This window comes from Tachyglossus aculeatus, chromosome 7, assembly GCF_015852505.1.
Source record: "Tachyglossus aculeatus isolate mTacAcu1 chromosome 7, mTacAcu1.pri, whole genome shotgun sequence".
In the NCBI taxonomy this organism is placed as follows: domain Eukaryota; kingdom Metazoa; phylum Chordata; class Mammalia; order Monotremata; family Tachyglossidae; genus Tachyglossus; species Tachyglossus aculeatus.
In genome coordinates, this window is record NC_052072.1 from 3,574,634 (window position 1) to 3,589,070 (window position 14,437).

Sequence of the window (14,437 nt, forward strand, 5' to 3'; positions counted from 1 at the left end):
GATTGATTGATTGATTGATGATGATGATGATGATGAGTGGGAGAAGAGGAAGGGGGGCTTAGTCAGGGAAGGCTTCTAGGAGAGGATTGGCCCTCAGTAAAGATTTGAAGAGGGCAGAAGTCATCATCGGTTGGATTTGAGGAGGGAGGGCATTCCAGGCCAGAGGCAGGACGTGAGACGGGGGTCGGCGGCGAGACAGGCGAGATCGGGGCTCAGTGAGAAGTTTGGCATTAGAGGAGCGGAGTGTGCAGGATGAGTTGTACTTGGAGAGAAGCGAGGTGAGATAAGAGGCAAAAAGGTGGTGGACGGCTTCAAAGACAATGGTGAGGAGCTTCTGTTTGATGCGGTGATGGGAGGGCAACCATCGGAGTTTCTTGAGGAGTGCGGAAACACGTTCGGAGCATCTTTGTAGAAAAATGATCCGGCCAGCAGAGTGAAGCATGGATCGGAGTGAGGAGAGACAGGAGGCAGGGAGGTCAGCGAAGAGGCTGATAATAATAATAGCATTTATTAAGCACTTACTATGTGCAAAGCACTGTTCTAAGCGCTGGGGAGGTTACAAGGTGATGAGGTTGTCCCATTGGGGGCTCACAGTCTTAATCTCCATTTTACAGATGAGGGAACTGAGGCACGGAGAAGTTAAGTGACTTGCCCAAAGTCACACAGCTGACAAGTGGTGGAGTCGGGATTTGAACCCACGACCTCTGATTCATCATCATCATCATCAATCGTATTTATTGAGCGCTTACTGTGTGCAGAGCACTGTACTAAGCGCTTGGGAAGTACAAGTTGGCAACTCCAAAGCCCGTGCTCTTTCCACCGAGCCAGGCTGATGCAGTCATCCAGGTGGGAGAGGATCAGTGAGTGTATTAACGTGGTAGCAGTTTGGAGGGAGAGCAGAGAGCGGATTTTATCCATGCTGTGAAGGTGGGACCGACAGGATTTAGGGACGGGTTGAATATATGGATTGAATGACAGAGGGGAGTCAAAGATTAATGCTAAGTTTATGGATTTGTGAGACGGGAAGGATGGCGGTGCCGTCTACAGTGACGGGAAAGTCAGGGGGAGGACAGGGTTTGGGTGGGAAGATGGAAGTTCTGTTTTGGACACGTTAAGCTTGAAGCGCTGGGAGGACATCCAAGTAGAGATGTCTTGAAGGCAGGAGGAAATGCGAGACTGCGGAGGGGGAGAGAGATCAGGGCGGGAGATGGAGATTTGGGGATCATCCGCATAGAGGTGGGAGTCGAAGCCACAGGAGCGAATCATCATCAATCGCATTTATTGAGCGCTTACTATGTGCAGAGCACTGTACTAAGTGCTTGGGAAGTACAAATTGGCAACATATAGAGACAGTCCCTACCCAACAGTGGGCTCACAGTCTAAAAGGGGGAAGTTCTTCAAATTCTTCGAATTTGTACTTCATTCGAATTTGAATGAAGTACTCAAATTCGAGTTTGAAGTTCTTCGAATGAGTTCTCCAAAGGAGTGGGTGTAGATGGAGAAGAGAAAGGGACCCAGAACTGAGCCCTGAGTGATCCCCGCAGTTAGGGGGTGGGAATCAATCAATCAATCGTATTTATTGAGCGCTTACTGTTTGCAGAGCACTGTGCTAAGCACTTGGCAAGTACAAGTCGGCAACACATAGAGACAGTCCCTACCCAACAGCGGGCTCACAGTCTAGAAGGGGGAGACGGAGAACAAAACCAAACATATTAACAAAATAAAATAAATAGATATGTGCAAGTAAGATAAATAAATAAATAGAAGCAGAGGAGGAGGCCGCGAAGGAGACTGAGAGTGAGCGGCCAGAGAGATAAGAGGAGAATGAGGAGAGGACAGAGTCGGCGAAGCTAAGGTTGGATAACATTTCCAGGAGCAGGGGGTGGCCCACAGTGTAGAAGGCAGCCGAGAGAAAGAGGCGGATGAGGATGTTCTCTGTCCCCTCCTTTTAGACTGTGAGCCCACTGTTGGGTAGGGACTGTCTCTAGATGTTGCCAATTTGTACTTCCCAAGCGCTTAGTACAGTGCTCTGCACATAGTAAGCACTCAATAAATACGATTGATGATGATGATGATGGAGTAGAGGCCGTTGGATTTGGCGAGAAGGAGATCGTCGGTGACCTTTGAGTGGGAGGTTTCTGTGGAGTGAAGGGGACGGAAGCCAGATTGGAGGCCATCAAGGAGAGGACTGGAGGAGAGGAATTTGAGACAGCAGGTGTAGAGTGTTTACGCTGTGCAGAACACTGTCCGAAGCACTTGAGAGAGTAATCTTAATAATAATAATAATCTTAATAATAATAACGATGGCATTTGTTAAGCGCTTACTGTGTGCCAAGCACTGTTCTAAGCACTGAGGGGATACAAGGTGATCAGTCTGTCCCATGTGGGGCTCACAGTCTTAATCCCCATTTTACAGATGAGGTCACTGAGGCTCAGAGAAATTAAGTGACTTGCCCAAGGTCACACAGCAGACATGTGGCAGAGCTGGGATTAGAATCCGTGACCTCTGACTCCTAAGCCTGGGCTCTTTCCACTGAGCCACTCTGCTTCTCTTATAATAATAATAATACAGCAGACACGTGGCAGAACTGGGATTAGAACCCATGACCTCTGACTCCTAAGCCCTGGCTCTTTCCACTGAGCCACGCTGCTTCTCTTATAATAATAATAATAATAATGATGGCATTTGTTAAGCGCTTACTAGGTGCCAAGCACTGTTCTAAGCGCTGGAGGGGATACAAGGTAATCAGGTCGTCCCACATGGGGCTCACAGTCTTAATCCCCATTTTATAGATGAGGTAACTGAGGCACAGAGAAGTGAAGCGACTTGCCCAAAGTCACACCGCTGACAAGTGGCGGAGCCGAGATTAGAACCCATGGCCTCTGACTCCCGAACCTATGCTCTTTCCACTGAGCCACGCTGCTGCTCTTGTATCTTAATCCCAACCTGATCGTCTCGTATCCACCCCAGCGCTGAGTACAGAGCTGGGCTTAACAACCACCTCGATAATTGATATTATGAAGAAGTCGATTTGCCCACTATGTTCCCATCAACCAATCATCATCATCATCAGTCATATTTATTGAGCACTTACTGTGTGCAGAGCACTGTACTAAGCGCTTGGGAAGTCCAAGTTGGCAACATCTAGAGACAGTCCCTGCCCAACAGTGGGCTCACAGTCTAAAAGGGGGAGACGGAGAACAAAACCAAACATACTAACAAAATAAAATAAATAGAACCAATCGATCAACGGTATTTATCGAGCGCTTCCTGTGCGCAGAGCACTGTACCATGAAAGCCATCTTAAAAATCGAGGGGAAGTTAAGCGAAAATCAGCAAGGCCCCAAAGACCGCCTTGTCTCGGACATGAAGTCCGCTCGTTTACCTGGGTTTCAGCCGTGAGAGGACCACTCGGTATCGTCCGCCGGCCGGCGAAAGCCTCCCCTTCCCCGCAGACAACGTCACGGGGTGAACCGCGCTGACCACATAGCCCATGGCGTAATAATCCTCCACCTTGGCTGCTATCTCCGTCACCGAGCTGATCTGGGTGACCTCAGGATTCGAGGAAGCTAGAATGTGAACAGAGAGAGGGTGTTACTCATCATCATCATCAATCGTATTTATTGAGCGCTTACTATGTGCAGAGCACTGGACTAAGCACTTGGGAAGTACAAATTGGCAACATCTAGAGACAGTCCCTACCCAACAGTGGGCTCACAGTCTAAAAGGGGGAGACAGAGAACAAAACCAAACATACTAACAAAATAAAATAAATAGAATAGCTATGTACAAGTAAAATAAATAAATAAATAGAGTAATAAATATGTACAAACATATATACATCTATACAGGTGCTGTGGGGAAGGGAAGGAGGTAAGGTGGGGGGGATGGAGAGCGGGAGGAGGGGGAGAGGAAGGAAGGGGCTGAGTGCGGGAAGGCCTCCTGGAGGAGGTGAGCTCTCAGCAGGGCCTTGAAGGGAGGAAGAGAGCGAGCTTGGTGGATGGGCAGAGGGATTGGGGGCATTCCGGGCCCGGGGGAGGATGGGGGCCGGGGGTCGATGGTGGGACAGGCGAGAATGAGGTACGGTTATTATTATTATTATTATTATTATTATTATTATTATTACTGCTACTACCAATAATGATGATGACATTTGTTAAGTGCTTACTATGCACCAAGCACTGTTCTAAGCGCTGGAGTAGATACAAGGCAATCAGGTTGTCCCACGTGGGGCTCACCGTCTTCACCCCCATTTTCCAGATGAGGGAACTGAGGCACAGAGAAGGTAAGTGACACCCCCCCCCACCCATTCACACAGCTGCTTTTGGACTGTGAGCCCACTGTTGGGTAGGGACTGTCTCTATATGTTCCCAACTTGTACTTCCCAAGCGCTTAGTACAGTGCTCTGCACACAGTAAGTGCTCAATAAATATGATTGATTGATTGATTGATTGATTGATTGAGCCCACTGTTGGGTAGGGACCGTCTCTATATGTTGCCAACTTGTACTTCCCAAGCGCTTAGTACAGTGCTTTGTACACAGTAAGCACTCACTGATTGATTGATTGATAAGTGGAGGAGCTGGGATTAGAACCCACGACCTTTGACTTTCAAGTTCGGGCTCTTGCCACTAAGTCATGCTGCTTACCTCATCAGATAATAATAATAATAATAATGGTGGCATTTGTTAAGTGCTTACTATGTGCAAAGCACTGTTCTAAGCGCTGAGGAGGTCACAAGGTGATCAGGTTGTCCCACGGGGGGTTCACAGTCTTAATCCCCGCTTTACAGATGAGGTAACTGAGGCACAGAGAAGCCGTGACTTGCCCAAGGTCACACAGCTGACAATTGGCAGAGCCGGGATTTGAACCCACGACCTCTGACTCCCAAGCCCGTGCGCTTTCCACTGAGCCATGCTGCTTCTCCAGATGCCATGGCAAAGTTTTTTCCATTCATGCCCCTGAACTGAGCTTGGAAATCTCGGGTGAATTCTCAGGGAAAAAAAGAAAAGAATCCAGCGTCAGTTGGAATTTTGGGAACAGCAGGCAGGACCGCTACACATCGACCCCTTAAGGGTCGATGGGAAAGTCAGCGGGAGAAGCAGCGTGGCTCAGTGGAAAGAGCCCGGGCTTTGGAGTCGGAGGTCATGGGTTCGAATCCCGGCTCCGCCACATCATCATCATCAATCGTGTTTATTGAGCGCTTACTGTGTGCAGAGCACTGTACTAAGCGCTTGGGAAGTACAAGTTGGCAACATATAGAGACAGTCCCTACCCAGCAGTGGGCTCACAGTCTACAAGATGTCTGCCACATGTCTGCTGTGTGACCTTGGACGAGTCACTTCACTTCTCTGAGCCTCAGTTCCCTCATCTGGCAAATGGGGATGAAGACTGTGAGCCCCATGTGGGACAACCTCATCACCTTGTATCCCACCCCAGCGCTTAGAACAGTGTTTGGCCCATAGTAAGTGCTTAACAAATACCAACATTATTATTATTATTATTATCTCAGAGGAGCAGTGTGGCCTCCTGGAAAGAGCCTGGGCCCGGGACTCAGAGGACCTGGGTTCTAACTCAGACTCTGTCATGGACCTGCTGTGTGACCCTGGGCAAGACACTTCACTTCTCTGTGCCTCAGTTCCCTCATCTGCAAAATGAGGATTCAATACTTGTTCTCCCTTTCGATTTACACCGTGGCACATATGGGACCCAATTAGCTTGTTTCATTCATTCATTCAATCGTATTTATTGAGCGCTTACTGTGTGCAGAGCACTGTACTAATAAATCAATCGTATTTATTGAGCGCTTACTGTGTGCAGAGCACTGTACTAATCAATCAATCGTATTTATTGAGCGCTTACTGTGTGCAGAGCACCGGACTAATCAATCAATCGTATTTATTGAGCGCTTACTGTGTGCAGAGCACTGTACTAATCAATCAATCGTATTTATTGAGCGCTTACTGTGTGCAGAGCACTGTACTAAGCGCTTGGGAAGTACAAGTCGGCAACCTATAGAAATGGTCCCTACCCAACAATGGGCTCACAGTCTAGAAGGGGGAGACAGACAACAAAACAAAACATGTGGACAGGTGTCAGGTCATCAGAATAAATAGAAGTAAAGCTAGATGCACAGCATTAACAAAATAAATAGAATAGTAAATATGGACAAGTAAAATAAATAAAGTAAAGCTAGATGTACATCATTAACAAAATAAATAGAATAGTAAATATGGACAAGTAAAATAAATAAAGTAAAGCTAGATGCACATCATTAACAAAATAAATAGAATAGTAAATATGTACAAGTAAAATAGAGTAATAAATCTGTATCAACATATATATATATATATACATATGTATACCTTAGTGCTTAGTACAAAGTGAGCACTTACTAATACCGCTATTCTTGTTCTTCTTATTGTTATTATTATTATTATTATTATTATTATGTATTTATCCTTCCAGCTCTCACACCGAACTGAAAAGATATCTTCCTCTTATGAGGTACAGCTGCTTTGGAAAAAAAATGATCTTCCTCTAGACTGTAATCTCCTTGTGAGAAGGGAACGTATCTACCGACTCTGTTGTATTGGACTCTTCCAAGTGCTTAGTACAGTGCTCTGCACACAGTAAGTGTTCAATCAGTATGATTGTCTTTTTATGGTATTTGTTCGTTCTTTCATTCATTCAATCGTATTCATTGAGCGCTTACTGTGCGCTTACTGTGTGCTTACTGAACTAAGCACTTGGGATGGTACAATATTACAATAGACACATTCCCTGTCCATAATGAGCTTACAGTCTAGAAGTCGGTGGGGGAGATAGACATAAATATAAATTCAATCATTCAATCGTATTTATTGAGTGCTTACTGTATGCTGAGCACTGGACTAAGCGCTCATTCATTCAATTGTATTTATTGAGTGCTTACTGTGTGCAGAGCACTTTACTAAGCACTTGGGAAGTACAAGTCGGCAGCATATAGAGACGGTCCCTACCCAACAACGGGCTAACAGTCTAGAAGGGGGAGACAAGACAACAGAATGAAACAAGTAGACGGGCATCAACACTATCAGAATAATTAGAATTATAGCTATATCATCATCATCAATCGTATTTATTGAGCGCTTACTGTGTGCAGAGCACTGTACTAAGCGCTTGGGAAGTACAAGTTGGCAACATATATGCACATCATTAACAAAATAAATAGAATAGTAACTATGTACAAGTAAAATAAATAGAGTAATAAATCCGTACAAATATAGACAAGTGCTGTGGGGAGGGGAAGGAGGAAGGGGAGGGAGGGATGGGGGGGGAGGAGAGGAAAAAGGGGGCTCAGTCTGGGAAGGCCTCATACATAACATATTTATTGAGTGCTTGCTAAGTGCAGAGCACTGTATTAAGCACTTGGGAGAGTACAACAGAATTAGCAGATGTATTCCCTGTTCAATCAATCAATCATATTTATTGAGCGCTTACTGTGTGCAGAGCACTGTACTAAGTGCTTGGGAAGTACAAGTTGGCAACATCTAGAGACAGTCCCTACCCAAGAGTGGGCTCACAGTCTAGAAGGGGGAGACAGAGAACAAAACCAAACCTATTAACAAAATAAAATAAGTAGAATAGATATGTACAAGTAAAATAAATAAATAAATAGAGTAATAAATCTGTACAAACATATATACATCTATGCAGGTGCTGTGGGGAAGGGAAGGAGGTAAGACGGTGGGGATGGAGAGGGGGACGAGGGGGAGAGGAAGGAGAGGGCTAAGCACTTACAAAGTGCCAGGCACTGCACTAAGCACTGGGGTAGATTCAAACTGATCGGGTTGGCCCCAATCCCCGTCCCATGAGGGGCTCACAGTCTTAATCCCCATTTTACAGTGGAGGGAACTGAGGCCCAGAGAAGTGAATTGACTCGCCCAAGGTCACACAGCAGACAAGTGGCAGAGCAGGGATTAGAACCCACGTCCTCTGGCTCCCAGGCCCGGGCTCCATCTGCTAGGTCACGTTGCTTCCTGATCTTCAAGGTTTTGTTTTGTTGTCCGTCTCCCCCTTCTAGACTGTGAGCCCGTTGTTGGGTAGGGACCGTCTCTACAGTTGCCGACTTGTACTTCCCAAGCGCTTAGTACAGTGCTCTGCACACAGTAAGTGCTCAATAAAGATGATTGAAAGAATGAATGAAAGAAATAATGCTTACAAATCCCTCTAGACTGTGAGCTCGCTGTGGGCAGGGAATGTGTCCGTTTGTTGTTGCACTGTACTTTCCCAAGCGCTTAGTACAGTGCTTTGCACACAGGACTCAATCGCTTATCATTATGATGGCATTTGTTAAGCGCTTACTATGTGCAAAGCACTGTTCTAAGTGCTGGGGACGATACAAGGTGATGAGGTTGCCCCACATGGGGCTCACAGTCATCCTCCCCATTTTGCAGATGAGGCAACTGAGGCACAGAGAAGTTAAGTGACTTGCCAAGGTCACACAGCAGACGTGGCGGAGCTGGGATTAGAACCCATGACCTCTGACTCCCAAGCCCGTGATCTTTCCACTGAGCCACGCTGCTTCCCATTAATATAATATAAAATAATAGTAATAATGATAATAATAATAATTATGGCATTTGTTAAGCGCTTACTATATGCAAAGCACTGTTCGAAGCACTGGGGACGATACAAGGCGATGAGGTTGTCCCACGTGGGGCTCACAGTCATCATCCCCATTTTACAGATGAGGTAACTGAGGCACAGAGAAGTTAAGTGACTTGCCAAGGTCACACAGCAGACATGTGGCAGAGCTGGGATTAGAACCCATGACCTCTGACTCCCAAGCCCGTGATCTTTCCACTGAGCCACGCTGCTTCCCATCAATATAATATAAAATAATAATAATAATAATAATAATTATGGCATTTGTTAAGTGCTTACTATATGTAAAGCGCTGTTCGAAGCGCTGGGGACGATACAAGGTGATGAGGTTGTCCCACGTGGGGCTCACAGTCTTCACTCCCATTTTACAGATGAGGTAACTGAGGCACAGAGAAGTTAAGTGACTTGCCAAGGTCACACAGCAGACGTGTGGCGGAGCTGGGATTAGAACCCATGACCTCTGACTCCCAAGCCCGTGCTCTTTCCACTGAGCCACGCTGCTTCCCATCAATATAATATAAAATAATAATAATAATGATAATAATAACAATTATGGCATTTGTTAAGCGCTTACTATATGCAAAGCACTGTTCGAAGCGCTGAGGACGATACAAGGTGATGAGGTTGTCCCACGTGGGGCTCACAGTCTTCACCCCCATTTTACAGATGAGGTAACTGAGGCACAGAGAAGTTAAGTGACTTGCCAAGGTCACACAGCAGACGTGTGGTGGAGCTGGGATTAGAACCCATGACCTCTGACTCCCAAGCCCGTGCTCTTTCCACTGAGCTACGCTGTTTCCCATCAATATAATATATAATAATAATTATTATTATTATTATGGCATTTGTTAAGTGCTTACTATATGCAAAGCACTGTTCGAAGCGCTGGGGACGATACAAGGCGATGAGGTTGTCCCACGTGGGACTCATAGTCATCATCCCCATTTTACAGATGAGGTCACTGAGGCACAGAGAAGTTAAGTGACTTGCCAAGGTCACACAGCAGACGTGTGGCGGAGCTGGGATTAGAACCCATGACCTCTGACTCCCAAGCCCGTGCTCTTTCCACTGAGCCACGCTGCTTCCCATCAATATAATATAAAATAATAATAATAATAATAATAATAATAATAATAATAATTGTGGCATTTGTTAAGTGCTTACTATATGCAAAGCACTGTTCGAAGCGCTGGGGACGATACAAGGCGATGAGGTTGTCCCACATGGGGCTCACAGTCATCATCCCCATTTTACAGATGAGGTAACTGAGGCACAGAGAAGTTAAGTGACTTGCCAAGGTCACACAGCAGACGTGTGGTGGAGCTGGGATTAGAACCCATGACCTCTGACTCCCAAGCCCGTGCTCTTTCCACTGAGCCACGCTGCTTCCCATCAATATAATATGAAATAATAATAATAATAATTATGGCATTTGTTAAGTGCTTACTATATGCAAAGCACTGTTCGAAGCACTGGGGAAGATACAAGGCGATGAGGTTGTCCCACGTGGGACTCATAGTCATGATCCCCATTTTACAGATGAGGTAACTGAGGCACAGAGAAGTTAAGTGACTTGCCAAGGTCACACAACAGACGTGTGGCGGAGCTGGGATTAGAACCCATGACCTCTGACTCCCAAGCCCGTGCCCTTTCCACTGAGCCACGCTGCTTCCCATCAATATAATATAAAATAATAATAATGATAACAATAATAATTGTGGCATTTGTTAAGTGCTTACTATATGCAAAGCACTGTTCGAAGCGCTGGGGACGATACAAGGTGATGAGGTTGTCCCACGTGGGGCTCCCAGTCTTCATCCCCATTTTACAGATGAGGTAACTGAGGCACAGAGGAGTTAGGTGACTTGCCCAAAGTCACCCAGCTGACAAGCGGCGGAGCCGGGATTTGAACCCATGGCCTCTGACTCCCAAGCCCGGGCTCTTTCCGCTCTTCCCTGCTGCTTCTCTCTGCCTCAATATGATTGAACACACGAATGAATGAATTTATAGTGGCTCCCATTACCACCATCTTGAATACATTTTTAACTTTTTTAAGCGCTAACGAAATAAAGCGAGGTGCGGTAAAGGAATTACGGACTCAAGCGCCGGTAATTAAACATAATAGCATAAATGTCCTCCTAATTATTATTCATTTCACTACCCCACTCTCTTTTGTAAAGACAACCTAGTTTCTGACAAAGAGCACGTCACGGAGATAGATCGTTTCCCTTAGCAACAAACAGCTGAGCGGAGAACGGGATTTTGTAAGTTTTCTGATTTAGTTCAGTTTTTTCTCATCGATCGGCTGCGGAGTTAGAACGGAAAAGCAAAACTCTCGGACGACGGGAAGGAGAACGGGAAAACGGAGCGACCGGAAAAATCTACAGGCCCCAACCCGCGAATCTTATTTTCAGTGGCGGACTTTTAGACTGTGAGCCCACTGTTGGGTAGGGACTGTCTCTATGTGTTGCCAATTTGTACTTCCCAAGCGCTTAGTACAGTGCTCTGCACATAGTAAGCGCTCAATAAATACGATTGATTGATTGATTGATTGACTTTGGATTTCTGGAAGTTCTGCTGGATCCGGTGTGGTATTTTCAGGTCTCACCTCTCGCTCAGAAAGAGTTAACGGGAAAAACGTGAGGCCCCCACAGCCTCAGAGGATTGCCATCTGGAATTGTTTATTTGTATTTTCCATTCTCTGGAAGAGGGAGTTTTGGTTTAGGGGCAGGGCAACCCAGCCAACAATCAATCAATCAATCAATCAATCGTATTTATTGAGCGCTTACTATGTGCAGAGCACTGGACTAAGCGCTTGGGAAGTACAAATTGGCATCACATAGAGACAGTCCCTACCCAACAGTGGGCTCACAGTTTAAAAGGGGGAGACAGAGAACAGAACCAAACATACTAACAAAATAAAATAAGGAGGATAGAAATGTACAAGTAAAATAAATAAATAAATAAATAAACAGAGTAATAAATACGTACAAGAGGGGCACACATGCAAACACTCACCCCCGCAACACACATGGCAAGATTTAGGTCACTTTAAAACCGACAAAAGTGACTCAGACACCAGCGAACGCGGGCACAAAACAAATTCCGTCCCATTAACGTTGTTATCAATCAATCAATCAACAATCAATCAATCGTATTTATCGAGCGCTTACTGTGTGCAGAGCACTGGACTAAGCGCTTGGGAAGTCCAAGTTGGCAACATCTAGAGACGGTCCCTACCCAACAGTGGGCTCACAGTCTAAAAGGCACAAGAGGCAGTGTGGTCTACTGGCTAGAGCCCGGACCTAAGAGGCAGAGGATGTGGGTTCTAATTCCGCCCCCGCCACTTTTCTGTTGTGTGACCTTGGGCAAATCTCTTCACTTCTCTGGGCCTCAGTCCCCTCATCGGGAAATTGGGGATGAAGACCGTGAGCCTCGTGTGGGACGGGAACTGGGTCCAACCTGATTATCTTGTATCTGCCCCAGCGCTTAGTACGCTACCGATTGAATGAAGGAATGAATGTTCTAAGCGCTGGGGAGGTTACAATCAATCAATTAATCAATCAACCATATTTATTGAGCGCTTACTGTGTGCAGAGCACTGGACTAAGCGCTTGGGAAGTCCAAGTTGGCAACATATAGAGACGGTCCCTACCCAACGGTGGGCTCACAGTCTAGAAGGGGGAGACGGAGAACAGAACCAAACATACTAACGAAATAAAATAAATAGAATAGATAGGTACAAGTAAAATAAATAAATAGAGTAATAAATCTGTACAAACACATATACAGGGGCTGTGGGGAAGGGAAGGAGGTAAGATGAGGGGGATGTAAATCAATCAATCAATCAATCAATCGCATTTATTGAGCGCTTACTGTGTGCAGTGCACTGCACTAAGCGCTTGGGAAGTACAATCAATCAATCGATCATATTTATTGAGCGCTTACTGTGTGCAGAGCACTGGACTATAGCAGAAGTAGTGTGCCTTAGTGGAAAGAGCATGGACTTGGGAGTTGGAGGCCGTGGGTTCTAATTCCGACACTGCCACTTGTCTGCTGTGTGACCTTGGGCAAGTCAGCCTCAGTGGCCTCATCTGTAAAATGGGGATGAAGACTGTGAGCCCCATGTGGGACAACCTGATTACCTTGTATCTACCCCAGTGCTTAGAACAGCGCTTGGCACCTAGTAAGCGCTTAACAAATGCCATCATTATTATTATTATAGCAGTCATCTTGGGCACACACACACACATGCACACACACTGCATTCCGTTTTCCTGTTTCTAACAGCCTTTTCTTTTGGACTGTCACGGACAGTTCTGGCAAATTTCGTGCCTTGGAAACGAACATTTTCCACGTATCATTTCCTCAAGTTCCTTGACTCACGAGTCAGGGAAAATTTTTCCAAACGGTTTTCCTCAACTTTAACAAGGCTACCCGGTCAGCTCTGGCTATTTTTGGGGGTCTGGGCATGAAGATTTTCCACATATCATTTCCTGAAGTTATCCGATCCGTAAGTCATGGAAAATTTTCAGAGCCGTTCCCCTCTGAGTTTCACACGTTACAAGTGAGCTCTGTTTAAAGGAAACTGGAAAAAGTACGCAATGTATCGGGGGGAAGAAAAGCATTCACCGGATCGAACGGCACTTTCAAAATTCATACACCGACCCTTCCAAACCAGGGCCCTTTCCTCTCTCGGGAACATTTTGCAACATACAATAGGAGACAACAAATACCTTCCAGGGAGAAGTCCAGCAATACATATTCATAAGCGAAGTCGGTCTTTGTTTCGACTTGCGGTCTCTTCAGAGTAGAAAAGATTTTTCCGGGGCTGCTATCGTCGAGGTCTTCTAGTTTCCTCAGACCGCAACCCATAGCCGGAGTTTTACAGGAATCAGATCCAAGGGAAGGGGAGAGGGGAGAATCGCCTCCGCCTCTGCTGCAACGAGAAAGCAAGCAAAATTAACCATCCCACCGTCCTTCCTTGCCCACCGCACGTCCACGGAGAGGAAACTCCAGGGTCCCAAACTGGGAGCCTGAGACATTTTCTCTCCAGGCTCAAGTGGGAGGTAGGAAGTCGAGGTCTGGCCCTTCATCTCCTCTCGATTCCCTAAAGCTGTAACAAGTTTGGGAGAGTTTTCCAGGCCACGTCGATTTTCCGCTCTCCATCCTGTCAGTTACCAGGGGACACCAGGCCTGCTTTTGTCTGTCCCTGGCAGCTGTTTGATGAGGAGGTTGTTGGGGAAAACTGAAGAAGAAAGCAAGCCGGGCCGAAGCTCGGATGTAATTACCTGTTCTTCTACGAGCAGCTCGGGGACGGTAGCGGATATTTCTCCTCCTGCCTCTCCCCAGGCCCTCTCGCCCCCCTCCCCTGTTTCCCACCATCAAGGAAGAAAGAAGCCAAGCAGGAGGAGGGGAAAGAGGGAGAGAGAGGGAGAGAGAGCGAGAAAGGAGGTCGTCAGAGTGAAGGAATGAGAAAACAGGCTCTCCACGGGGTCTGGAGACGAAAATCGTTTCCAGAAAGGAAGTTGGCTTTGGGGGTGAACTACATCTGGCATCGTAAATGAGAGAGGAATGAAGAAAAACACCGCGGCCTCTATTTGAGGCTTTACGGTCGGCATCTTGACTCTCTTTCCCCTGGGTGGCATGATTTTAGCTCAAGTAATTACCCCAGCCCTTGGAACGGTGTTTGACACATAGTAAGCGCTTCACAAATACCATAAAAAAATGACCACAGTGACTTATAGCTGATTTTACCGTTAAAAAAACCCCAAACAGCCCTGATTTA

General features: G+C 46.2%; 1 protein-coding gene across 1 annotated transcript in view; it reads right to left on the minus strand.

Moving 5' to 3' along the window:
- Window positions 1-14,065, minus strand: part of RFTN2 (raftlin family member 2) — a 70,580-nt gene extending 56,515 nt beyond the window's left edge. The window contains exons 1-3 of the mRNA XM_038749342.1: window positions 13,941-14,065; window positions 13,386-13,588; window positions 3,387-3,570 (exon numbers count right to left, since the gene is read on the minus strand). Coding sequence (XP_038605270.1) covers window positions 3,387-3,570; window positions 13,386-13,524 — 323 coding nt within the window. The 5' untranslated portion in view covers window positions 13,525-13,588; window positions 13,941-14,065. The remainder of the gene's footprint in view (window positions 1-3,386; window positions 3,571-13,385; window positions 13,589-13,940) is intronic.
- Window positions 14,066-14,437: the final 372 nt, after the last annotated feature.